General features: G+C 39.6%; 1 protein-coding gene and 1 long non-coding RNA gene across 2 annotated transcripts in view; one reads left to right on the plus strand and one right to left on the minus strand.

Moving 5' to 3' along the window:
• The window catches only part of lamc3 (laminin, gamma 3), a 128,896-nt gene extending 114,238 nt beyond the window's left edge, over positions 1 to 14,658 (plus strand). Inside the window, exons 22-28 of the mRNA XM_074617126.1 lie at positions 7,051 to 7,255; positions 7,757 to 7,903; positions 9,351 to 9,456; positions 10,178 to 10,377; positions 12,475 to 12,615; positions 12,736 to 12,835; positions 13,351 to 14,658. Of these exons, the coding sequence (XP_074473227.1) occupies positions 7,051 to 7,255; positions 7,757 to 7,903; positions 9,351 to 9,456; positions 10,178 to 10,377; positions 12,475 to 12,615; positions 12,736 to 12,835; positions 13,351 to 13,613 (1,162 nt within the window). The 3' untranslated portion in view covers positions 13,614 to 14,658. The remainder of the gene's footprint in view (positions 1 to 7,050; positions 7,256 to 7,756; positions 7,904 to 9,350; positions 9,457 to 10,177; positions 10,378 to 12,474; positions 12,616 to 12,735; positions 12,836 to 13,350) is intronic.
• On the minus strand, positions 2,592 to 4,423 carry LOC141757780 (uncharacterized). The gene is made up of 3 exons (XR_012591756.1): positions 4,287 to 4,423; positions 3,589 to 3,741; positions 2,592 to 2,685 (listed from the first exon to the last, which is right to left on the minus strand). It is a non-coding gene; the product is annotated as an uncharacterized LOC141757780 (long non-coding RNA).
• Positions 14,659 to 26,494: the final 11,836 nt, after the last annotated feature.

A 26,494-nucleotide genomic window follows, 5' to 3' on the forward strand; every position in this document is an offset into this window, starting at 1 on the left:
AATCCAAACACACGCTCACCCAGACAAGCACAAGCAGAGCTCCCATTCACATAAAGCATCCTGTATTGCAAAAATCCCAACAAGCTGCATGACTCCCTGGATTATTGTGCTTTCGCAGTATATTTCTAACAAAGTGCACCTATCCCTGTATTACAGCTCGCGGTCCTCTTCTTCACAGCGGCCTTTTAAAGCACATTGGAGTTTAGGAGTAAGACATTTAGCCACAGGGGGACAGCTTCTCTCCACTGTAAGCCTATTGCTTTCTTGGATTTGCCGCACGCTCGCTGCATCTCCTAGCGTGTGATTGCTCTGAGGATTATCCTGAATGCTAGACAGAATGATGCAAAAAGCCCTCCGGTGGCCATGATGAGAGCGGGAAGCGAGCAACTCAAAATTGATTACCCCCTTCTAACAGTAGTCAGCTCGGTTCAGGAGAGTTCTGTTAATCTTTGGAGCACTGCTGTATGACAGTGTGTGTCAGTGTGTATGTGTCACTTTATAGTATGGGAATTGAGCAGTTTATGCACAGATGGGCACCATAAAAAATTGCATTTCTTACACATATTTCCCCATGTGTTGGTACTTAAGCAGATCAGATGGATTTTTATAGGCAGGACAGCTATTCAATCAGAAAAATGACAAAAGTATTCAAGCTGCCACTAACAATAAGCCTGTATTACGAGGCTTCAGATAAGACCACTATCTTTAACAGTAGTTTAGAAACACTTCTAATAATCCGTGTTTACTTTCTACTAACAATCAACCTCAACCTTTATATTCAGAAAGCAGAAGTAGTATGACGCAGTGTATTTATTCAACTACTGTTCTTAAGTACAGGACTGTTTGAGGTACTTAACTCAAGTACAGCATTTCCACTACAACTACTCAACTACATTTCAAAGGGAAACTATTTACTCCACTATATTTATTCAACTCCTCCATGTTAGCGGATGGGACATGGGCGAAACTAAAAAGTCAAAGTACACGTCAAATACATTTTTCCCAAAGATTATTTCTGTCATTTTAAGTACACTCTTAACCCGGATAAGTTGAGTTCACTAGAAATTTGCGTGGAAACCGGATGGCATAATGTCAAACTAAACAGGTCAAGTTGAATCAACTTAGAACCTTAATTGCACGAGTAGACATAATTAAGCTAACATTAGTAGTCTTTACTCAAAAACTTGTTATATGAAATTATTATTTTAAGTTAAATAAACATATGTAACAAATGACAAAACACTTTTTAGTCATTGCTACTTAGTCATTTGTAAATACAACTAATGTATTTTCTTCTAATTTAATTAATTATACTATTGTGATTTTGAGATTTTATTGTTTCAATAAACTGAATTGAAGGGAAGAAATTAAACAATACATTTAAATTTGCCAATGTATTTTATTGACAACAAATAAAGTTGTTTGAAATATGAACACACAGCATTAACATTATCTGCTATAGCCATGTGAATGACTGGATACATATAGACAGGCATTAAAACTGTATAAAAGCCTCTAAAACTCCAACTTCACTGGATAAAAAGTTAACTTTGTTAACTATGTAATGTACAAGGTAACGGGGTGATTTCACAACAATGATCCGCTAGCTGTACATTATCCTGCTTATTACATGGCTACTTACTTAAATCAAAAACACTACAACGTCCGACGACAGAACTCAGCCGTAGCTGCGGTATATTAAACATAACAGTCTGCTATAAATAAATCGACTATTCAACAAAGCCGTGTAATTAATCAAATGAAGTACATACATACACTTCTACATCCTGTACTGTAGAACACAAGTAGGTGGATAAGCTGACTCTGCATCCAAGACCTAAACATCATATACAAGCATGCATACTGTACATATAGTGTTCACATACTCATTATGCTACAGAACTATCATCCTCATAACAATAGACAAGCAACAGAATGTAAACATTTGTACTCAGACAGATACAGGTAGACCAAAAAAAGACACAGCTCAAACGTTTTTTTATATGGGAGCACCTTATGGATTTTGTGTGTGTGTGTGGCCTCCTTTGAGACCAACATAGCATTTCTTTACATTGCAAGCTGGTTCTTCAAGGTTTGTAACCTTGGTTTTAGTTCACTGTGGCCCAATGTGAGAGGTACCTGTTGGATGAACTGGAATGTGAACTTCATAGACTTGGGGTAGTTGAGATGCAGTGCATATGAAAGTCCAAACAGAAGGCACATCGCTTTAGGTAGGTCTTTAATGTTGTCCATCACAACTTCTCCCTCAATGATGACCTTCAAAGAGGCTGGACTGAGATGCAGGAAAGATGCAACCGCAGCACCGTCAGGCTCAACCTGGAGGATTCCAATCTCGATGTGGCGGAATGAGTCATCATCCTTCATAAACGATACAAACATAAGAGCACAATCATGACATTTCTCATTTAATAGCCATCAGTAATGTTAAGCAATGTAGCTTAGTCACAGGAGAGTCACACACATGAGGGAAGGTGTGAATTGGTTATGACTGCTGGGGTAGATTACACAAACACACAAATCACCCAACTCTGGTCCTTTTAGATACATATAAGAACGTAAGAGGTTACTTACAAAAGCTGCTCTGTAGAAGTCTGTGGGGTTGTCACCAAGGAAAATGGGAAGCCCTCTAAGCACCAATGTCCGAACAGCAGTTGGCTCTGTAGTCTTTTGGGGAGTAAAATGACAACACGTTACATAGCTAGAATGACAAGAAATGAATGTTTATAAGAAAGTAGAGATGCCCTGCCGATTCCGATTTTCTTTTTAAGAACTATAATTGACAGCATTTTTTTCACCACCGCCCCGAAACCATCCAGCAAAATAATTTCAACTGTCCCAAAGTCAGTGTACACCATCAGAAATTCTAAATGTTTTCCTTTTCCTTTGTTATTGTCATCTATAGTGGTTATTTGCATAAAAATACACAATTCAAATGATTAGGAAATAAATAAATATTTGCTTTGATTAAAAATAATTCTTGGCATTAGTTTTAATTCTATATTATAAGCTGCTTAGAGAAGTTAAACAGGTCATATTTCTCTCTATTATCGATTTTATATTGCTGTGAAAACATCTCCTTTAAACAACTAGATTTATTCAAGTTTCTCTCCAAAAACTAAATTTTACAAGATTACATTTGGACACGTGTTGTAAATGTAATCTTGTAATAAAATAGATAATAGAATAGATAATAGAGGGGGTATTATGACCCGTTTAACTAACACCGTGTCCTTGCTGGATGCGATGCAATATAGAACGTGTGTTTTCTGTTTAAAAAGTTGGTTACAAATGTAGATAGCAAGTACTACTAACCCATCTTTGAAGTTGTGACAGTCGATAGTCGGGTGCTAGCATCCAGTTAGGACACGGAGTAACAAAAACCAGTATGCAAAAGGTAATAAAGGAGTGTATGTTGAAGTACATGGAATTTACTTTTGTTTTTGGTAATGACTACTAAATTTCTGGTATCGGGACATCCCTAATTGCACAACTAATACAGTAGCACTTTCTGTGACATGTTGTCATTACATAAGCTGTGAAAACAATGCATAATGTGTATGAACCAACCTTGGTCTGTTGTAAAAGCTGTGTCAACTGTTGCCCAATGTTCCCGCTCTTGGATCTGAATATTTCGATAAGACGAAGTCTGTGCAGATCGATGCTTTCATAGAAGTCCTGCTTGAGGTTCTTGCCCACAATCCTGTTGAACTCCATGACCACCTGAAAAATACAGAGAATGAGCCAGTATTACATTTCAAGAAAAATAATGCTGTGGCTGGAGGCGACAGCGTGAGACGAGAAATCAAAACTGATCACATCTCTTCACATGAACCTGTAATGACAGAATATAAGAACACTTCTAGCTCAATGTTAGCTCAATGTTTAACTAATAACCAACTTAACTAGCTAATTATCTCGTCCTTTGAAAGTCAACTAAGTTACTGCTATAAATGCAAAAACAATCACTCATGATGTAATGCTAATACTAATGCTAACAGCTAACACCAGTTGAATCAGTAACGTTACATTACAGCTAGCGTTAGCCACATGCTAACAGTGTTACAGCTCTGCTACATCGACGGCGGTGTGGGACACACCGGTGGTGAAGTTACAAGTTAAACGTTAACGTTATCAACTGTGAACCGACAGAAAACGGCACGTTAACGCTAAGCTAACTTTAGCTAACTGTAGCTAACCTGCAGTCACGGCAGCGGTCTTTTTGAAACGTTAATTAATTTCCCCTGAAAGATATTAGACCCACTCACCTTTCCACCACGGTGCTTCCAAAAACAACCCACAGCTCTCTCAGAGTACCTGGTCAGACAGCAGAGAGGACGGACTCTCTCCTCAGTGTTAATGGTCCTCTTCTCTGACGGAGCTCTGTAATCAGCTCACCTTCAATTTAATAGGCCCCTCCCCTTCCTACAGAAACACAACATACTAAGTTATCTCTGCTTAACACCTCACATACTAAATTATCTCTGCTTAAAACCTAACATACTAAGTTATCTCTGCTTAAAACCTAACATACTAAGTTATCTCTGCTTAACACCTCACATACTAAGTTATCTCTGCTTAAAACCTAACATACTAAGTTATCTCTGCTTAAAACCTAACATTCTAAGTTATCTCTGCTTAACACCTCACATACTAAGTTATCTCTGCTTAAAACCTAACATACTAAGTTATCTCTGCCTAAAACCTCACATACTAAGTTATCTCTGCTTAAAACCTAACATACTAAGTTATCTCTGCTTAACACCTAACATACTAAGTTATCTCTGCTTAAAACCTAACATACTAAGTTATCTCTGCTTAAAACCTCACATACTAAGTTATCTCTGCTTAAAACCTAACATACTAAGTTATCTCTGCTTAAAACCTAACATACTAAGTTATCTCTGCTTAACACCTAACATACTAAGTTATCTCTGCTTAAAACCTCACATACTAAGTTATCTCTGCTTAACACCTAACATACTAAGTTATCTCTGCTTAAAATCTAACATACTAAGTTATCTCTGCTTAAAACCTCACATACTAAGTTATCTCTGCTTAACACCTCACATACTAAGTTATCTCTGCTTAAAACACAACATACTAAGTTATCTCTGCTTAAAACCTAACATACTAAGTTATCTCTGCTTAAAACCTCACATACTAAGTTATCTCTGCTTAACATGATAATTGCACTGCAAACTTCAGCTGATTAGTGCAAACAACTGATTTGATTTAGTAATGACACGGTTTCTTATAAAACATAAAAGAATAAGTAATGACCACTTAAAAGTTTAATTCAAATAAAAATCCGGGTTTACAGTGTAGTTCTTATCATGCCGATGTATGTTCAAGTGGTAATTTTCTGATAAGTTTGATTTTAATTAGTTATCTGATGCTATAAAAAGAGGGTGAGACGCCATGATTGACAGCTGTGATTGACAGCTGTGATTGACAGCTGTTCTGAGTGAACTAGTCGCGAGGGGGCTCGGGAATTTTACGAGAGAAGAGATGTTATGTTAACTTTCCATAACCGTCACCAGTCTGTATAATAGAACATGTGTCAACTTCACCATAATGTAGTTGTAGAGATGTTATGGTTAGTTGTTGTGTCTTTCTAGCCAAACAGCTCCCGCTAGCAAGCTGCGGCTGTGCTCGGCTTGTGATTGGCTCGGGCGGGTGTGTGGGCGGGACCTCGATACCGTGGCTCCACCGCCTGATCACTACTGCACAGACTCTGGCTCCAAATGACGTCAAAATCTCAACATGGCAGCTCCTGTATCTGGGATATTTTGGCTTCACTTTTGTAGAGTGGGAGGATGTGGAGGCGCGTCGTCCATCTTTATATACAGTCTATGGTTACACCCGTAACCACACTCAACAGTGATGTCACAGGGTTCAGAAGTACGCCTGTACATCACGGCAAAAACACGATTTTCAGGGTGTGTTAAATTACTCGTTGGAGATTAAACCAGTGGTTCCAAACCTTTGTAGCTTGTGATGCCTTACAGAGCAGTTTAGCTGAAGCTTTCTGATCGAGGCCTAAAAAGGTAAAGATATCTTAAATTGAACACCCCCAAAAGAAGCCCCAAAAAATATGTACATTTATATAGCAGAGCAGTTCTTTCTTCCTCCCCATCCCATTAATCATCTCACATCTTGTGAACCTTTAGTCGGGGCTGGATCCCAAGGTAGGGAACAACCAAACTGCCTAACTGTATATAAAACTCTCTAGCTCTAGCTCTACCTTGACTAGCTACAACAATAAAATGTGACTTTTACATTGATGCATCAGTCTTAACAATCTAATATAATATAAAATAATAGATTAGTCACAGGGGCAGAACAAGCGCATTTAAAGATAGATAGTGCAACATTTTTCTAATACTTCCTTTACTTGTAATGGAGTATTTTTGACATTGTTGTATTGATACTTTTACTTTACCAGACCTTTGCCACATGGCTGGTTGTGAAAGGCACTTACAGACAAACCAAACATGAATTAATTATTGTGAAAATCTAATATTTTAACTACCAAGAGAACGGCATGTTCTTGTTGCTGAACACGGGATTTGAAAAAAAAAAAGCTGTAGTGACACACTGAATTTTTGTGTATCTGCTCTGTTGAGGCAAAACAGATTGGATACCATTACAGCTGTGGAGGTGATAAAAATGGTACTTTAACATCTACTGCACTGTGCCTAACACCTTTCATGAATTCATCATTCATCATTTTCTTTGCACAATGTTGCCTTATCTGTTAATCCCCTTCGCTCAGTTATAACAAGCTGCATTGTCTTTTTCCCACATTTATATTGATTTCAATATGGCACAGCGTGACGCTTTTTAAATTTCTCCTATAAAGATATGAAATTGAATGTGCTGAATGATGTACAAAATATGTAAGGCTCAAATGAGTCTACAGCGTAGTATCTCTTTTCATCATGTTAACAATAATAAATCCAATGTTTAATAGTAGCTATTACAGTACGTTATATTATACTACGTTTTCTCTACTCTCTTTCATCTCAGAATAACACAAATGCAGCAGCAGAAGGAGAACCTGACAGCACAGGTGAATGAAACTGCAGCCAAACAGCAGGCCCTGCAGGAGGAAGCTGCAGGTTTAAAGCTTGCCCTGGGTAACATCACATCATCCTTACATCAGCTGGCTCTGACAGATGCCAGCCCATCACCAGAGCCTGACCAAACACACCCAACCAACCATACAGCAGAGGTCAGTTTGGACAGCACCTGCAGAGTACAAATGGAATTTGAAGCATTATGAGGTTACATTATAGACCCATGAGTGAATCATTTGGTCTAATTAGAGCCGGTTTGATAGCTGCACATATTATATAAGAAACCATTCCGGGACATTTAACTAGGCTCATATACAGATACAAGTAGCTCTCAATTTTTTGAAGAGTGGGCAGTTAACTCCACATCATTTTCTTTCTTGATTTAACATTTGGCAAGCAGAGGGGGACTCTGAGTAGGCACATAGGAGAGAGGATTCTGGCAGGATTTGCTGCTCATGGGAGTACATGTTGTTCCAGAGGAGGGTGATTAACCACTGCAGCATCTCTGAGCAGACAAAACATTGTAAAAATGACACGGAAATAGGCCAATGTGCCCTCCATAAATGGCTTATTAAGGTAGAATACTTTTCAAAACTGATGGTGAAAGCAAAACAGGATGTTTTAATGAAAGTTGTGTATTTCTGCTTCCTGTTTAGTGGGGCGAGGACCTGCTTAAACAGACGGAAGAGCTGGACCAGAAAATTCAGACCCAAGACGATCTCATCAGTAAGATCGGAGAGGAGATGGAGCCTCTAAAACAGACTGCCAGTAAGAAGCTGGAGATGGTGGACGACATCAGTGAGGTGACTAAACTCACTGCAGCATGTGGCTTTATGTCTAGATACTTTGAATGTTTATTGAGTTTTCATTTTGAATGCTTAATGTACTGTAAAGGTTTTTATTAGTCATGCTAGCAGCCCTGTGGATGGCTCTGTCAGCCTATTGGTCCAGAGTGTCCAGACTGAAATATCTCAACAATTATGAGTGAGTCTATGGATTGCCATGACATTTTTAAAAAATGTAAATAATAATTTTTACATACATTCAAGGTCTCCAGAGGATGAATTCTGACCTTTTCTCTAGCTCCACCATAAGGTTCACATTTGTGGTTTTGAATGAAATGTTTCGTCAACTACAAATCAACTACCATACGTGGATGGGTCCACCAAACACAAGGCTTTCAGACCGCTGTTCATGTCCCGTGCGTCACGTTACAGTCAGCTGTTCTGTGTTCACAGTCCCGTGTTCACAACGTTCAGCGTCATTTTCACTGTACAAACGTAGTCGTTTTAGGCCCAACCACGTAGTTCTTTCCTAAACCTAACTATAGTGGTTTTGTTGCCTAATCCTAAAGTGACGCCAAGGTTGTTGCAACTACTGGATGGATTTTCATGATACTTGGTGCAGACATTCATGTTCCCCTCAGGATGAAAGGTAATAGCTTTGCTTATTGCTAATTAGCAAATGTGAGCTTACCTTGCACATCAGCTGGATTCTTGGACATCTTGGATGTCACAAGATCACACAAGAATCACAGGATCACATATCACACAAAAATCCATCTTGTCAGGCTTCAAGTGATGCCTTTGTGTCCGGCGAGCCAGTGCACAGACCAATCAGTGTCTGTGAGGAACTACTGGCAGCTAGGGGCGTGGCTTAAATGTGTGTGTGACAACATAGAGGTGAGGTGACTGTACGTTCTAAACAACAACGGCGTCTCCTAAAGACGTTAGCGTAGCTGCAAAAGCATCAGTTCTATCAGAACTGGAGAGTATTTCACCATTGAATGAAGAGCAAAGAACGGCACTGAAGGCTTTTCTTGATGGCGAACATGTTTTCGCTCTTCTCCTGACTGACTTCGGCAGGAGTTTGATTGACAGATGGTTCATCCAATCACCTGTCAAGTATTTTTTTGAAATTGCCTGCCATTGTCCAAACAGTTTCCAATAACAAAACCATCTGCGGGTTAAATGTTAGAATGCTAACACACTAAACTAAGATGGTGAACATTATACCTGCTAAACATCAGCATGTTAGCATTAACATTGTGAACATGTTAGCATGCTGACCTAAGCGTTTAGCACAAAGCACTGCTCTGCCCAAGTATGGCATCACAGAGCTGCCAGCATGGCTGGAGAGACTATTGTATTTCTGTCCTCCCACCAGTTTTCCTGATATCTGTTGTTGCAAGCTTTGACTACACTTGGCTCCACTGAGGTCATGTTTCCTCCTACGTGTCTCTTTTTCAAGCTGCAAGCTCATGCTTGCAAAGGGGCAAAGGTCATGGCTTTGTCGTCCGTGGTGACAGGGAAAGAGGTGGAATCTGACGCCATCACCCTGCACAGAGAGTTACAATGTGAGTCTCTTTCTCTCTATCCTTCTATCTAACTTGTTTCTCTCTTTCTCTCTCTTCACTGTCTGTCTTGCATTGTTGTTTTTGTCCAACTGAATTATTCCACTCAAATTGAAATGTCAAGTGCAGAGACTGAAAACAAATATAAGAGCTACAGACTGAAGTGTTACTATAATAAATATGTCATCACCGTAGTAACGTGTTGACCTAATTGTCATGTATTGAATGCAGCAGCAGGTTAGGTGGAAAATGCGATGAAGTGGAATGTTTTTAGAGTTTTTATGGCGTCAACTTCATGAATGAAATGTTGGCGGTTTATGATGCGTGAAGAGAATCTTAAGTGATTTTGTCTCCTCAGACTTTCATTGACAGAAAAGTAAAGTAGCAGAGGATGAGTAGTGGAAATAGAATTCAGCCAGTAGACAATGATCTATTTGAGTCAAACTTTTTATAATTACAACCTTGAATCTGTCTTAAAGGTCCTGAAACCTATTTTATTTGATCTACTTTTGGGGTCCTACATGAACACAAATATTTCTCCCAGTTAGAACATTTTAGGTTATTGCACATGAGATATTTCTGTATTTGTGAAGTTGGTTTGAAGTGGGTGGAGCTCAGCTGGAAATTCCTAACTTTAATTTAGCTTATTTAGTCATAACTGTTTAATTTAATACTGAAAGTATTTGGGATTCATTTATTTTCCTTCTCTCCGATCTTCATTCAGACATGGTGAGGGAGTGGCCCCGTCGGCAGACCCAGACCAAGGCTGCGATTAAGAAGGAAAGACCCCTGGAGGAAAAGGTTCTAGCTGATGTCAGGAAAAGGGTCTCACAGATTGAGACGATGCTAAAACCAGTTCTGGAAAACTCCAGCTTCTCCAACACCACGAAGGAGGCAGAACAGACAGCTCATGCTGTGGCAAAGGTACGTGGGCAGATTGTTTCAGGCCGACATTTTTTTTGTTTTTGTAAAATGTCTCAGAAACCCATTGTTCCAAAGGCCCATTGTTCTGAAAATACACAGTCTCCGTGCAACAAACACAAGCACATTAGCTCATTATTATGCAGAACTACGTCTTTAGACCTTCCCGATTTGTTTTCCTTCTGCCAAAGGCATGACCCACCACTCTGCGTCTTATTACTGGTTGCCTTCATTGGTTTGGTTGGTTAGGTTTAGGCATGAGGAGTGAGATTAGTTAAATTAAGGCATGAGGAGTGAGATTAGTTAGGTTAAGGCATGAGGAGTGAGACTAGTTAGGTTTAGACATGAGGAGTGAGATTAGTTAGGTTAAGGCATGAGGAGTGAGATTAGTTAGGTTACGGCATGAGGAGTGAGATTAGTTAAATTAAGGCATGAGGAGTGAGATTAGTTAGGTTAAGGCATGAGGAGTGAGATTAGTTAGGTTAAGGCATGAGGAGTGAGATTAGTTAAATTTAGGCATGAGGAGTGAGATTAGTTAGGTTAAGGCATGAGGAGTGAGATTAGTTAGGTTAAGGCATGAGGAGTGAGATTAGTTAAATTTAGGCATGAGGAGTGAGATTAGTTAGGTTTATGCACGAGGAGTGAGATTAGTTAGGTTTAGGCATGAGGAGTGAGATTAGTTAGGTTAAGGCATGGGGAGTGAGATTAGTTAGGTTTAGGCATGAGGAGTGACATTAGTTAGGCTAAGGCATGAGGAGTGAGATTAGTTAGGTTTAGGCATGAGGAGTGAGATTAGTTAGGTTTAGGCATGAGGAGTGAGATTAGTTAGGTTTAGGCACGAGGAGTGAGATTAGTTAGGTTTAGGCATGAGAAGTGAGATTATTTAGGTTTAGGCATGAGGAGTGAGATTATTTAGGTTCAGGCATGAGGAGTGAGATTAGTTGCGAAAGTGCCGGGATTTTCGGAGAAGCGCTGCCCGCTGTCCTTTTGGCGCCTGTGTAAATCAATTGGGCTGTTCACACAGGACGCGCCGTGCTATGGAACTCCGCGGTCAGCTCGTGATCTTCGGCTATAGTTTGGCCATCTGGTCTATTTTTTCTGCATGCCACAAGCGAATCTGGCAAGAAAACACACTGCTAATCTATTATAAACAATATAAATGATATATTATATATGATGAAAATGATCTGATTCTGATAAGATGATGAAATATGCATCCCACGAACACCTTTGACTTCCCTCCCTTCTCTCCCCGCTGTTCTTCTGGAGTTTTGATTTCTTCGATTCTCTCCCAGTCCCTCCCCCCCAATCACATTTCAAAATCCATCCACTATATTTATTAGAAACAGCCGAGTGTCACTGCTGTTTGTGATCGTGGCTTTTAAATTAACTACTTATTCCACATATTTGTCAGTTGTGTCTAAACAGAGAGCAAGAGAGAGGATCAGACACGCACACACACACACACACACAGACACACACAGACAGAGACAGACAGAGACAGACAGAGGAGCAGAATCGCTTGTTGACGGGCGGCGAGAAATGTGCTTCTGATGTGACCAGCCATGCGAGCTTCAGTTTGCGCGACAATTAAAATATCACTTCACAGCGCTTCAGTTCCCTGTGTGAAGCCGCTGTAAGCCAACCAGAGACAGAGTAGCCTGGATCATGCCTTCACCATGGTAGGAAAAAAATAGTTTGACTAGGAAGGTCTGATGACATCATTCTGCACATTCATTAAGCTAATAATTGTGCTTCTGTTCGTTGCATGGAGAGTTTGTATTTTCAGAGCAATAAGGGCCTTCAGAACAATAGGAGCTTGTTTTTGAGATAATGAGACATTTTGTTGGACTATTGGGGTTTGGGAACAATGGCATGGCACCACTATTGGATGGATTGCCATGGAATTTGGTGCAGACATTCATGTCCCCCTCAGGATGTATTATTATAACTTTGGTGACCTCTTAACTTTTAATCTAATGTCATATTAGGGATCAAATTTGTAATTTGTCCAATACTTTGCTTTATAACCAAATACCTGCAAAACTAATGACTCTTACCTTTTCTTATTTCTATTTTCCTTCCTTTCTTCGTGTGCAGGAGTCCAAAGCCATTCTGACCCAGGCCAAGCACACCAGGACTGCATCGGCTCACCTTAGCTCCCATATAGACTCTGCTTTACAACAGCTGGCTGAGCAGGAGATGCTAGCTGACACAGCAAACTCCCAGATCACCTCAGAGGTAGGCTACTACCTAACACTGACATATACACATTTGAACAGCAGAATCTATGTATATTGATCCGTACTTCCTGTGTGCAGCTTAAAAGACTGTTTCAAGAGTATGTCTTCTCATTTCCAGCCTGAGGTGTCCCTGACTAGCGTTAAGGAAGACATGGAAGCAGCCAAGCTCCAGTTAAAGGCCTATTCGGAGACATTAATGGAGCTAATCAGCAAGATTGGTAAGTCACTCTTTTATAGATCATTTTCACTGTGGCTTCCATATCTATAAAACTCATGAATCTTCATTATATCTTAAATGTCAGATCGCTAAAGAGCTCGGTGCTTTTAATGCCTCATTTAACATGGAAATATTTCCCAGATTTGTATCCCCATGGTGAAGAATAAATGCTGTTCATGCAGTATTTTCTTTGTTTGTTCAAATAATTCAGTTGTGTATTTCTGACCTTGTATCATCTGACCTACTCATTCAAACCCGTTCCCTTTATTATGTATTGTACAATTAGTAGAATTCAGTAGAAATGCAGGGACCTGGCACGTTGAGGTGAATATGTTAACATACTTGAGAGGATAATGACCAAAATCACTGTAATTAGGTCATCATGGCTGATCCACCACTTGAATCACTGATGTAGGATTGACATTTACAAACCACCATCTACAAAACGTCTGACGCCTCTCTGTCTGTGGTTTCCTCTTTTCTCCATCTGTCCTCTCTCTTGCATGTCCGGACCAGATGGGAACGTGCCGCTGGAGCGCTTTGACCGGATCTTGGACGAGACGGCGCGCCGCCTAAGCATGCTTCGCGGGAGCGTCGAGAGCCCGACGCTGGGCTCCAAGATCCAGAAGCTGCATTCAGCCGCTAAGGAGCAGCACAGCCGAATGTCCCTAATTGAACAGGACTTACAGGAGATCAGGGAGGAGAGAGACAGTCTCAGGGACATTGCTTTAAACCTGCCTCAGTCCTGCCCTCAGGCCACAGCAGCAGGTAAGGTCTAGATACTGTAGATGACAGGGATTGGGTCATTGATAAGACAGCTGAACATCAGAGAAGTCTGAGGATTTTGTTAATAAAAGGGTCGTCTTTTTATTTAAAAAAAAGTCAGTTATATCCTTCAATATGCTTCCCTCTTTCCACCTTTTGCCCCAAGGTACAATTACCAACTCGAGACACCGTCTCACACACATTCCCACCAACTACTCCTCCACTGTCTCATTTTTATTTTTTTCCTTCTTTTTTTTTCTCCCACTCTCTTTTTTTTTACCAACAACATCAGAACTTTAATTTCACCGTGAATAATAAGCAGCCGTTGTGAACTGCTGGAGTGCCCCGTCAACTTTAGAATAATGCTGATTTTCCTTTGTGGGGGTAAAAGGTGTGTCTGAGTGCTCCTCCAGACTGACACATTCATTTACACTTGAGCTCTCTTTCATCAGCCTGGCTTAATTAACAATTAGTCCCCTTGGCCTCAGTGGGGTTCAGGTCAGGCTTCAACAGCACACAGCCTGTGTGGAGGATTCTTACAGCGCTACCTCTCTGTTTTTGTGGTTTCTCCATTTTTCTTTCTGTCTGTGTCGCCATCAAATGGGCAAATATCCCTTGTATTGGGGTCACACTGTCTGGCTCCTAGCTAATGCTCTATGTATTGTGAATATGACTCATGAAGTGATGTTATACCAAAATAACGTACGGGACACATATTTCTGTTTTTATAATACTGAATAACTGATCAGGAATCAGATTTAGACAAATGGTCTCATCCATGTGTTCCAGTTAGACATCTACATCTACTTATAGTAATTGTTTTGAGTATGCAAGGCCTTCACATACAAACCATTACATAATAAAGTATACTTGAAAGGGACATTTTGCATACTAAAATGTCTAATTTTTAATGGACACTATTTTACAACAGTGCAATGTACAATGGAAATGAAGGAGCTGCTCACAGCTGATAAAAACTTACTTTTGTAGGTGATGGTTCAAGGAATTCTCTCTTTTGGAAAACAAAAACAATAAATTAAGTATTAAATCCTTAGAAAACATTCTTGCTGTTTGTGAATTTCTTTCGAAATTGAATTTGGCAGTGCTCCAAAGGAGCATTAGAGTTTGATTAACATCTATTAGCACACAGCTTGTATCGTCCGTCGCGCTGTCAGCCTTTTTCCTTGAGCATGGAGTTGTGTGGAAGATTTAGGAAGAGTAAAGGAAGGAATAGTTTGCCATTTTTAGAAATTTGCATATTTCCTTTTTTTTCCATGAAGAAGATCAATAGCACTCTCATGTCTGTACGCTAAAATTGAAGCTACACCCAGGTGACTGTTAACCAGCACGCCCAAAGCTCACTAATCAACACCTCATATCTTTGTTTAATCTGTCGAAAAACAGGAAGTGTTAAAACCTCAATCCTCCGGTGACAGCAACACTTTTGGTTTAGTGTTATATCTCCTTAAATACACAAGATATAATGTGTTAATTAACTTTAGAGGTGCTGGTAGGTGGAACGTTTTACCTTTGGACAGAGCTAAGCTAGCTGTTTCCAATCTTTATGCTATGCTATGCTAAGCTAATCACCTGCTGACTAGCTTCCTAGTTAACAACAGATATGACAGTCTTATCCATGTTCTCATCTTAAAGTCTTTGCACACCAAGTCCCCATTTTTCATGTGCATTTTTTTTAGCCATCTGAAAAAAGCAATCGTTAATGCAGAGAAACGCGTGTTATTATTCTATTTGTTGCAAAAATGTGCAAAAAAAACTAAACTGAATTCATTAAATGGGTGCAATGGATAGCGCTAGTTCCAAACGTGTCGTATGCGGAGTTTACAAAGGGGACCCAAACGCAGAGTAACAGGCAGGACAGGTAGTTAGAAATAAAAGCGAGCTTTAATAGAGCTGAAAAAATCCAAAACAACAAAAGGCAGGGAGGGGAACCAAGTACAAAACAACAAATAGAAACAAACAACGAAAAACAAACAGAGGACCAAAACCAAAAATCACAAACCAGGGAAACACGAGGAACACCAGGATCAGAGCAGGAGGTAACAAGGAACACGGAGGACAAGGTAGACGGGGCTGGAGAGACAAACGAACCGACCAGGACAGAGGGGAACACACAGGCTTAAATACAAGACATGATTACACACAGGTGAAACAAATCAGGGCGGGGCAGACAATCAACAAAAGGCGGGAAAACAAACAAAGGTGGGAAGTAAAACCAGACAAGACACAGGAGGAATGAATTACCAAAATAAAACAGGAAACACCGGAATCATATAAAAGACACCAAATCCAAAATCACATAAAAGTAAATAATACCAAGAGACTGGCACAGCCAGAACATGACAAAACGGGGCTAATGAAGGAATGACATTAGCAAGAAGTTGAGCTGCCTGGAGCTCAATCACTCCTGTCTAATCTTTCCTACATCATTACGAGCGATTCTATCTTTCAATAACACTTCACTGCATTCTTTACTTTGTTGGTCGTAAAGTGCTTTGTGCTGAGAGACCAATGACGACTTATGCGTGTACGGTGGCTCTAAGTGGTCAAACAAGTCTCTAAAGGCTTTTGACGGATGTGGAAAAATGCAGAAAATCAAACCTGTTCTGAAAACTTTAATGACAGACGAAAGTTTGGGAAACGGTGTGTAAAGGTGATTGACACAACATGAGGTCGTATTTGTTTTTAATCATGCAACAATGTTGGACGAAAATACGGACTTGGTGTACAAAGGCGTTAACTCTCGACAAGAAAGTGAATCAGCTTATTTCCCAAAATGTCAAACTACTCCTCCGCTGCGCAGTTAAATCATAACCATGACAGGGTTGTTTTTGCCAAAATTGAACTCAAGTTTGGAGAGTTATTTAACCTCCCTCACGACAAGCTAGTATGACCTGGTTGGTACCGATGGATTCATGAGGTTTTATAGTTTCATATGATGAAAGTATCTTCGCTCTAGCTTTAAACTACAACCTGAAAATTGCACGTTGCGTTAATGCGTTAAAGAAATTATTGGCGTTAAAACGAATTTGTGTTAATTTGGCGTTAACTTTAACAGCCCTAATTTAAACATAACAATATGCTGTGCCAGATATCACTTCACACATGGATTTTAGAGGTTACCTCAAATTAAACATTTTATAACATTTGTAGTCAGCGTTTACCTCTTGACACACCAGCAATGAAATGTGAACAACCTGCAGATGTGATTTGTTTCATTGACACATCTAATGCTGATGCGTCATACGTTGTACAAGGTCTCTCTGTTCAACTCTCCACCAAGATAATCACAGAGGAGCACATTCATGGAAATCCATCATGTGGATAAATGCAGCTCTAAATTATTTATCTTCAGGAATTAAAAGTAGTCATTTTCAGTCAGTAGAGATGAGTGTCATAACCATATGAAAATGAAATCCAAATTCATGACTGTTGAGAGCTAATATGGAGATAGAGAATGGCAGAGAGTCTTTAAAGTCATTACTTTATTATAATATTCATGCTTCGTACTGAAGTGAATACAACATTCTTCCTGATGGGTCTACACCATAAAAGCACAGATAATAATGTGAGTGTATTGGCCCATATTAGCTGATATTGTCCAGATTTTTAGTAATTTCATGTCCGCAGGCACTGGTTCAACAGAGGTGGCCGCAAAAACAGTTCACATAGAGGTTGGGGGTGTTCTGAGTGCAGTAATGTCCACCAACAGTTTTATGGATGGATGTCCGTTAACAGTTCTTTCCTTCACTCAGACAACAGATCTGTTACTTTGAATTCTCAATAAAGGAGTTAAAAAAACATTAAAAAAAAGAAGAAGAAAAAATGTGTTTGTCACAGAAAATCACACACATTTGAGAGTTTGCTGCTGTTGACTGAAAGTTCAAGAAGAGAAGCGAGAGCGTCAGAGGAACGCTTCAGTGTGATCTCACCTTCTTTCAACTGTTAACAGATTACAGTTACAACAGCCTTTCAGCGCTGCTTGCTGCTCATCTCAATCCTCATCGTTCTCTTTTGTTCTTTGATTTGTTCTTTGATTTGAGTTCAGCTCCATCATTCTACTGGAAACACAAGCACTTGTATCGTCGTGTCAGTGCTGAAGATGGGGAATTCCTCATTTGCATGACACTAACAGCAAATGTAGGCCTAAAGGTTTTTAAAGACATTAAAGGTGCTAAATACAGGATTGGGAGCACTTCTATTGCCTCTCAATGGCTCTCAACATGGCCAAGGCAAGACGGTGGCTCGCAGCTAACAGCGAAAACAATGAGGAAGGTGCTGACAGAGCTAACAGGGTTTACCTGAGGGGGAACCGGAGGGTGGGTGCTATGCTTCTGCGTTGATGCCACGGTCGGGACGGCGTTATCAGCGAAGATGTTCTATAACAAAGATGACGCAAGCTCTGCCAGTGGTTGGAAATGGTATACACTTCCTGTCTCCTAAGTGGGCGTGGACCCCCCACCTCGTTTGGAAGCGGTGTGAGCATTGTGTGGATGGATGAAAGCAGATTGGATTATAATTGCATAATGTTTTTATATTTTCTTTGTTAACATTAGATATTTACACAGCTAACAGCCATATTTAGCATAGTGCTATAGTGTGTTGCTGAGACAGAAAGGTCTCGAACAAAGTTCATTTTCTCCGGATTTGTTCGTCTGAAAAATGCCATTTTAGTGTCAGAATGTTTTAACTCATTGGAGTTAATAGACTCAGTACATGTCTCTATGGAAACCCATGTGACACAGATACAGAAACTGACTCTCAATGCACCGTCTCTTTTCTGAACCTTCTCTGTTATCAGCTGTAACCGCTGTATGACAGCAGTGAAGAGCGGCAACCGTGAGCTAGCCAGTGGGGCACGTTGAACATGCACTAAAAACACGTGCAGCCGGGGCGGCGATGTCAACAAAGCACAGAGGGAGAGGGACTTCATTCTCTGCTCAGGTCGACATTACTCCTCTATATCTTTACATAGACAATAGTTGATGCTACTATAATAATTCTCTGGAAGTTCCTAGAAAACAGGCAAAAAGAAGCGTGTGCAGATGTTGTGTACACATGCTTATACGGATTTTTGAAAAGTTTACTACCTGGTCCAGTTTTGTAACTAGCTTTGTAAAATAATCTCACAGTCCATATGGAGGGGAGGGGGCATTCAACTTCTGACCAATCAGTGTCCTTGGAGCCGCTACATTGCAATCAGCTATGTTGTTCACTGGACACTTAGCCAGCTGCTAGCTTGGAGATCCCAGGCTTCACACTAATAGTCTCCAAAGAACTAGGTAAAATGACCTCTTCAACATTGAACATATTAATCTGAGACCCTACAATCTCTTTAAAGGGGAACTATGGCCATTTTCAAAATTCATACATTATTCCTATAGTCTGAGACCAAAAGATATTGGTAAACATAAACAACTCTCTCCCAAATCCAAAAACAAGAGCGCTAAAACTCAAATTTGTGATAAAGTGTAGAGCTGTTCCATAGACAATGAATGGGAGAGATGTCCTAGATGACACAGAGCACCCAAGGGAATGTTCTGAGTTTATGGGTACAATTTCTGTTTCACAACTGACAACACTACAGTAGAATAAAGCTAAATTGGGTATAAAAAAGAAAACAAACATCTCTGAGTCCACAAAGTCAGCCTCCCATTCATTGTCTATGGGGAAGCTCCAGACTTTATACCCCTATGACATCACAAGTTTGAGTTTTAGCACTCTAGTTTTTAGATTTGGGTGGGAGTTGTTCATGATGACAGTCTGATGTCTAGCTGTGTTAGACCACAGGAATAACATGTATGGATTTTTAAAATGGGTGTAGTTCCCCTTTAAATAGCAAACATCACTCTTACAGCCCCATATACACCGCCTCAACATGACCTGCATTACTGCTAATCTCTGATTGGACAATCGCTGTTTGAGGAAGGGTTGAGCGAACGGTAAATTTACGTAGATATTGTAGTAAAATGTATAACATCTCTTGAATCGATCCTCTGTAGAACACTCCCTCCCATATCATTTTGACAGTCAAATTTTGCCATTTGCACAAATACAATTCTTGCCTGAAGTTTCTCCCACAGAGAAAACCAATGTCCATAAGAGGGAATCACCATGAGCAGAAAAGTTAGAGTTGGTTCAGGGATAATAAGCCGAGAGCCAAACAGAAACTGGCAGTGAACCATAGATGCTATTTGGCTACTGGTGGGGGGGGGGGGTAATTACCAGCCGCTCCTTGACATCTATAGGATGCATCAACCTTCACATTTACCCTCCTCATGTGTCAAGATGCATGCTGGTAATAGTACAGTATGTTGGATGTCATTCACACGGCAACCATGTGCTGAGGATTAGATTACTAGAACGAAAACATTGTACCTTCCCAAGAAAAACATATCAATGTCACATTAGCTGTTTTAAAAACCACAAAAAAAAACCCAGTAAATCCACCAAAAAATAGCACAGAATCCAGATACCTGACATGGTCTGAGCAGGCAACACAAGTGCAAATCCTCAACATCAAAGATAGTTGCTGACACCCCCCCTACTGCGCCTCTCGTCCAACCTCACAGCGAGTCATCAAATGAGTTCAGGAGAGGAAATGTTTGTGACCCTAAAATATATTTTCCAACCAAAACCCTGCAATGCCCCGTGCCAGAAAAATAGAATCCAAGAGCTGCTGTCTTCCTCATCCCTTTTATTTGCTTTGGTATCGAGCAATAACGCAGCGGCTGTGAATGTGAGCATAGATTAAACAGGCTCATAACAAGAGGAAAAATAAATGTCAGATGAGTCTTGAATATGAGTCCACAGGGTAAAAAAAACAGCACAAAAAACTGCAGAGGGATTTGTGCTGTACAGTATATGTGACTCGCCTTTTGAAATCATACAAACATATGCAAATAAATGTTTTTCAGTTGTCATCAATGCTTTGTGATTTGTATATAAATACAGAAATGTATTTTAAACCTGGTGTCAGGCATATTTATGACTCTTGTAGCCCCTTTTTTGACACAAGACTAAGAAATCAGGGCTGTCAAAGTTAATGCAATAATAACTCGTTAACGCAAATTTGTTTTAACACCACTGCGACTTTTAGGTTGGAGCAGGTTCAAGCCGTTTGCAGTTTGCCATGTTATGATTTGAGCATATTGTTTTATGCTAAATGCAGTACCTGTGAGGGTTTCTGGATCAATATCTGTCATTGTTTTGTGTTGTTAATTGATTTACAATAATAAATATATATATACATTTGCATAAAGCAGCATATTTGATCACTCCCGTGTTGATAAGAGTATTAAATACCTGATAAATCTCCCTTCAAGGTACATTTTTTGAACATTTTGAACAGATAAAAAAATGTGTGATTAATTTGTGATAAATCCTTATTAACTATGGACAATCATTCGATTAATCGCATTTAAATATTTTAATCGATTGACAGCCCTACTAGAAATATTACAATATGCTAAATTTTTCTGCAGAGTATCTGTACTCAACACATGTTGCAGTAAATCACCCACGTTTAAAGTGCTGCACAAACTCTGTGCCAAAATAGTTTTATATGCGTGTGCTCTTTAAACCAAAGCAAAGTCATGCAGAATTGTCGAAAATATGAATATTCTTCCTATAAATATAATAATTGACTGTATTCAAGTGGTTCCATGGATGATAGTGTTAAGGAAGGAGTCAGACGGGGCGTGACGGGACTGAAAACAGATCATTGCAACACGTGGAATCATTCAAGTTGGAACTATAAAGAAAAGGGCTTTGCATGATGAAATAATTGTAACCTCATTTACAATCACACCTCGTGCCTCAAGTTCTGTTGTGTTTCCCATTGAAGATGAACGAACTGTGAGTCCTGTTGGGAAATGTTGAGCTTAAACAGAGCTCAAATGAACTATGAAAGCTGGTGTGTGTGTGTGTGTGTGAATATGTTAAAAAGAATTGGCAGATGAAAGATTAAAAGATTAAAATCAAAGAAAATCTTTAGTCGTAAACAAGTTACATATGGTGACAAAATGATTCCACAGGGGAGTCTAAAAAATCAGAAGCTCCCTAAAGTACATGACGATGATGGGAGAGCATTTATCTTGTTGGCTTCAATCTGCATGTATTAATTTTTCGACCAGCGGGCAGCGCAACAAGCTATAAACAACAACACTGGCATACTATCACCTTATAAAATTGATATGGCAATCGAGTTGCTTCCAGAAGAAAAATGATCAGACATTTGAAGTGGTGTTTCTGTCCACCTGGAAAATGTTAGTCCGATATTCCCTCTCTTTTAGCTCTGTTTTTGGTCTCTACCAACTCCTGAGCTGCTAAATGCTGTGTTCACTATGTTCACCAGCGAGTCACTAACTGGTGCTAGGCTGGTAGCGCCAACAACATTCATCAGAACTTTTTGTTGAAAACATCTGCCATGCTGTACGTCATGAGAGCCGTGAGAGTCAACCAAAAACAGTAGTTGCGGGCCGTAGAACTAAAACAATGAGCTGAAAGATGCTAAAATGTTCTGTAAAGTTGGGAGAACTGTAGAATCTGTGGTTTGTCACTACGAGGGATTACCTTTGACTTTACACAGCCCTTTGAGCCATTGCTGATATAATATATTAGTGCAGCATTAAGATTAGCTATTCAAAACAAAGATTGTATTCTGCCGAGACACTAATGGTAAAAGCAATACAACCCTGTCACAAAATTTCATTCCCATACAACTAAACCGCATTATCAAATACTTTTTGTTTTAGGGAAACATATTTTCTGCAGTTTTAAACAGTGTTAAACACGTAGTTAATGTTGTAAACATTAATGCAACAAAACTACTTAAGTTAGGTTTAGGCAACAAAGTTATCGAGGTAAATTTAGTTTTAAAAAAACATCATAGTTTGGCTTAAAATGACTACAGTTGTTACGTTATTAAGATATGGACGTGAATTAAAATAAGTGAACGTTGACTTCTAGTTTCACACGGGACACAAACAGTAGTCTCCTGGGTGGAGGTCCTGTGTTTGTTGGACCCGTCCACCACCGTGATGTCCTGTCTTTGCACAATTCCACGGGCTATCATTAAAGAACAAATTTGTGATACATCAAAAACAAACATAATCCACAACAAATTATGTTTAAAGGTAATCCACAATGCAGTTTAGTTGTATGGGACTGTCATTTTTAGGAGTTTTGTGTTATTCTTGGCCAGAGCTCATTTGGAAAATAGATATGCTTTTAAATATTGTTTGAAGAAAAAGGCTCAGGTTGACTGACATGTTATATAATCACCCTCTAATACAGGCAGGTAGATGATAGATAAGGAAGAGGTCTAAACACTGCCCTTGCTGTTTGTGTGTATCACTGCTCTTATCACATATTTTGTTAATTATTTTTCATCAGTTTAAAAGGAATTCATTTTTAGCTTTGTGGGGTTACTTCACTAAACATAACCGATATCATGGAGGGAAAGCTTCTTTTTCTCTTCTGTCAAAGCAGTCATGCAAATATAATTGTACTTGGGAGAGATTCACTTGCATGATAGCGACTTGAAGTTTGGGAAATCTCTTTTTTTAGTCATGGTACAGACCACTCTGTTGGAGTACATTTAAATGTGTCTTAGAGACAGAAGAAGCACCTGCTGGGGAAGGATGAGGCCCAGCTGTAGACAACGGGTCACAACCACTGTGGTGAGGATCGATGAGTGAAAACAGGTGTGCATCTTTATGTCCTTTTAAGTGAGTGACTGGGCACTACCAAATAATGAAGGAAAACTGATCTGTATTAGATGATATTCTATTAAGATCTGTGCACTTAGATATATTATATGTGTGTGTGTGTGTGTGTGTTCATGGCTAAATTTAAATATAGATGTCATCAGTAACTTCCATCCATCCATCTGCAACCGCTTATCCCGTTAGGGGTCGCGGGGGGGCTGGAGCCGATCCCAGCCGACATTGGGCGAAGGCAGGGTACACCCTGGACAGGTCGCCAGTCCATCGCAGGTCATCAGTAACTTAAATCACTGATTTGAATGAGAATCAGTTATTGAAGAGTACACAGTTTCAGGGTTTTCATATATATTTCAGAAATGGCTGCCATGTCTTATAAGATGGTCCTGTAGAGCCACCCAACGTACACTTTATTTTGTCCATGTGTAACGTGAAGGTTTTTAACTGTCTCCAGATCTCTAACCAAGACAATTGTTTTCATTTTGCGATAGATCTGAGATAGAAATGCTGCTTACAATAGTGTTCATTTGTCAGATGTTAAGATTTCATCAAAGGCGACACCAAGGTTTCTGGCAACGGGTATCTAAATTTGAGGGCACAGCAGTATAGTGGAGTCTTAAGAGCCTCAAACAGTAGGGACTCTCTAAAGTATCATTCTGTTTCAAATAAGGCTACAGCTGTGTGTTGTCAGTGATATGATGATAAGGAATGTTGTGTTGTGTGTAACAACCAGTGGGCAACCTCCAGGTCTAAGAAGTGAAGCTAACGCTGAAGGGCCTTAAACCTGCATTCTTTCTACCAGCCAACAGGGGGCGACTCCTCTGGTTGTAAAGAAGTCTATGAGAAAATGAGTCTACTTCTCTCTTGATTTATTACCTCAGTAAACATTGTAAACATGAGTTTATGGTCTCAATCTCTAGTTTAAAGTCTTCTTCAATACAACATGATGTTCATTTAGTAAATGATGGTCCCATTTAGAGTCAGATAGACCATAACGCAGGGGATGCTTTAGGGCGGGGCTACCTTGTCGTGGTTGCTACCTTGTCGTGGTTGCTACCTTGTCGTGGTCGCTACCACGGCGTTGTCCGGTCTGGGAGTTGTCCGTGTTTTTGTCGTAGATCGTTAACCCTTTCACAGTGTGTTTTCTGTTCATGAAAGTTAATTATAACCTTTTGGTCTAAAATGTCTTATTCAGTGTTCAATTGTACTTAGCTCCACCCTCTCAGGTCACTTCTGGTTGCAAAAAAACAAGATGGTGATGGCCAAAATCCCGAAGTCGAGACTTCAAAACGTCAGTCCACGAACCAATGGGTGACGTCACGCTGACTACGTCCACTTCTTATAGTCTATGGCTGCAACATGGACTTCTTATAAATAGGAGACAAATCATGACACATGCTTGTGTCACTGCATGAAAGAAGTACATTGCAACGTGTCGAAAATGACAGAGTGGTGACCGTCAAACAGTAAAATGGAACAATTTCCAGAATCCACAGACATCAGCAGGTCATTAGACTCCCTGAAGAGAGCTGACTCAGTGCTGTACTGCAGGCCGGACCATGACTGGAATTTTTCCATGATATTATTTTTTTGTTTTAAGGGTTAATTCACCCCACATATTTTCTTTCTTTGAGTGATATGCAGATAACTTTGGTTATGACAAAAACCATGAGAATGAAAAGGATGCCATTTCTCAGTATAAAAAATGGAAAAATACTATTTTGAAAGATAATCCCCAGACCTCTCTGTGGACCGTTTTCACTGGGACTGTAAAAGAAATGGTGTGATTTATATACTAAGCTCAGTGTACCTTTCTGGGTCGTGAAATTCCCACCGTTGAAAAGGTTCAGAAAGCCATCCCAAGGACAGGTGTGTAATGCAAAAATATGATGGAGCAGCATTCAGTTTTGAGTCCCCAAATATCTCCAGTATGCCTTGCAAATTGTCAATGATAGAGTCGGGTCATAAACAACAATACAGTTTGGAAGTTCTGTTGAGAGAGAAAGAAACCTGAGAGAGTCGGCGGGAATGATAGCTGAAGCCAAGTTGTTTTTCTCCTAGACAGGTAAGTGCAGTTTACGTTATCTAGCGTTTATTAGCTGGACTATTGCTGTCAGGGGAACTTGTATAGCCTCAATAACTCCACTTCTCAGAATAAAAAAACAGCTGTGAAGGTCTGAGCCTTAAAAAGACAAAAGCCCAACTGGTTCATTATGTCTTTTACACAACTAACAAGTGTTTTTGTAGAAGTGCTTCAGTGTGATCGAGGACTTTTTATGTGTTTTCTTCAAGTCAATAGAGCATATAGTTATCATTCAGTTATGGAGATAAATATAAATAATCTTCCATCAGCTCTATTTATGATAATCAAGATGCTGCAATGAACTTTAATCATTCAAATTTATAATAACAAAATGTCGTTATTCTGTTATTCTGACAAATGTACAAAAGTCAAGATTTTTCTCAAACTTTTAAAAGGACAGGAACTGTAATTTCAGTAAATTAAAGGTGTTATTATCAATATTGTATAATAACAATAGATGAAATGATTGTATTTAATGTTGGAGGGGTCGCTCTGATGAACCCACAGATAATTGTCACCCAATTCTGCAGTTTCTCGCAGCGCTACCAAGTGTTTTTGCCTCTTTAAGCTAATTGTTTTGGTTCAATTTGTTGTTTTTGTTGTTTTCTACTAAAACAAAGCTCTAAAAACTGACTGTACACTACCCGCTCAACCCCAAACAGCCAAAAGACAGCGTTAGCCACTAGCTAGTGAACAAAGAGGAGCGTTTAGCAGCCAAAGAGACACTTTGTTGAGTTGGTGGAGACCAAAACAGAGCTAAAAGATAGAATATTGGACTTCTATCCCCCAGAAACACGACTCCAAAGGAATGCTAATGTTGCTCTGTATCTGCTGGATGTTAGCAATTGTTTGCTAATAAGTTCATCATTCCAAGTTCAAAGTTGATAATATGTCAGTGTTGTGTTTACAGCCCCAGACAGCCTCAAGCTAACGCAGGTTTTAAATGATCTGGTATTAAATGTTCTCATTTAAAACCTGCATTCATTTGCTTTTATATGTAAAAGCAAATGAAAAGATTTCATTTCCAAGTAAGTGTAAAATGAAAAAAAAGCAAAGCTTAACCCTGCAC

Source organism: Sebastes fasciatus, chromosome 19, assembly GCF_043250625.1.
Source record: "Sebastes fasciatus isolate fSebFas1 chromosome 19, fSebFas1.pri, whole genome shotgun sequence".
NCBI classification, from domain to species: Eukaryota; Metazoa; Chordata; class Actinopteri; order Perciformes; family Sebastidae; genus Sebastes; species Sebastes fasciatus.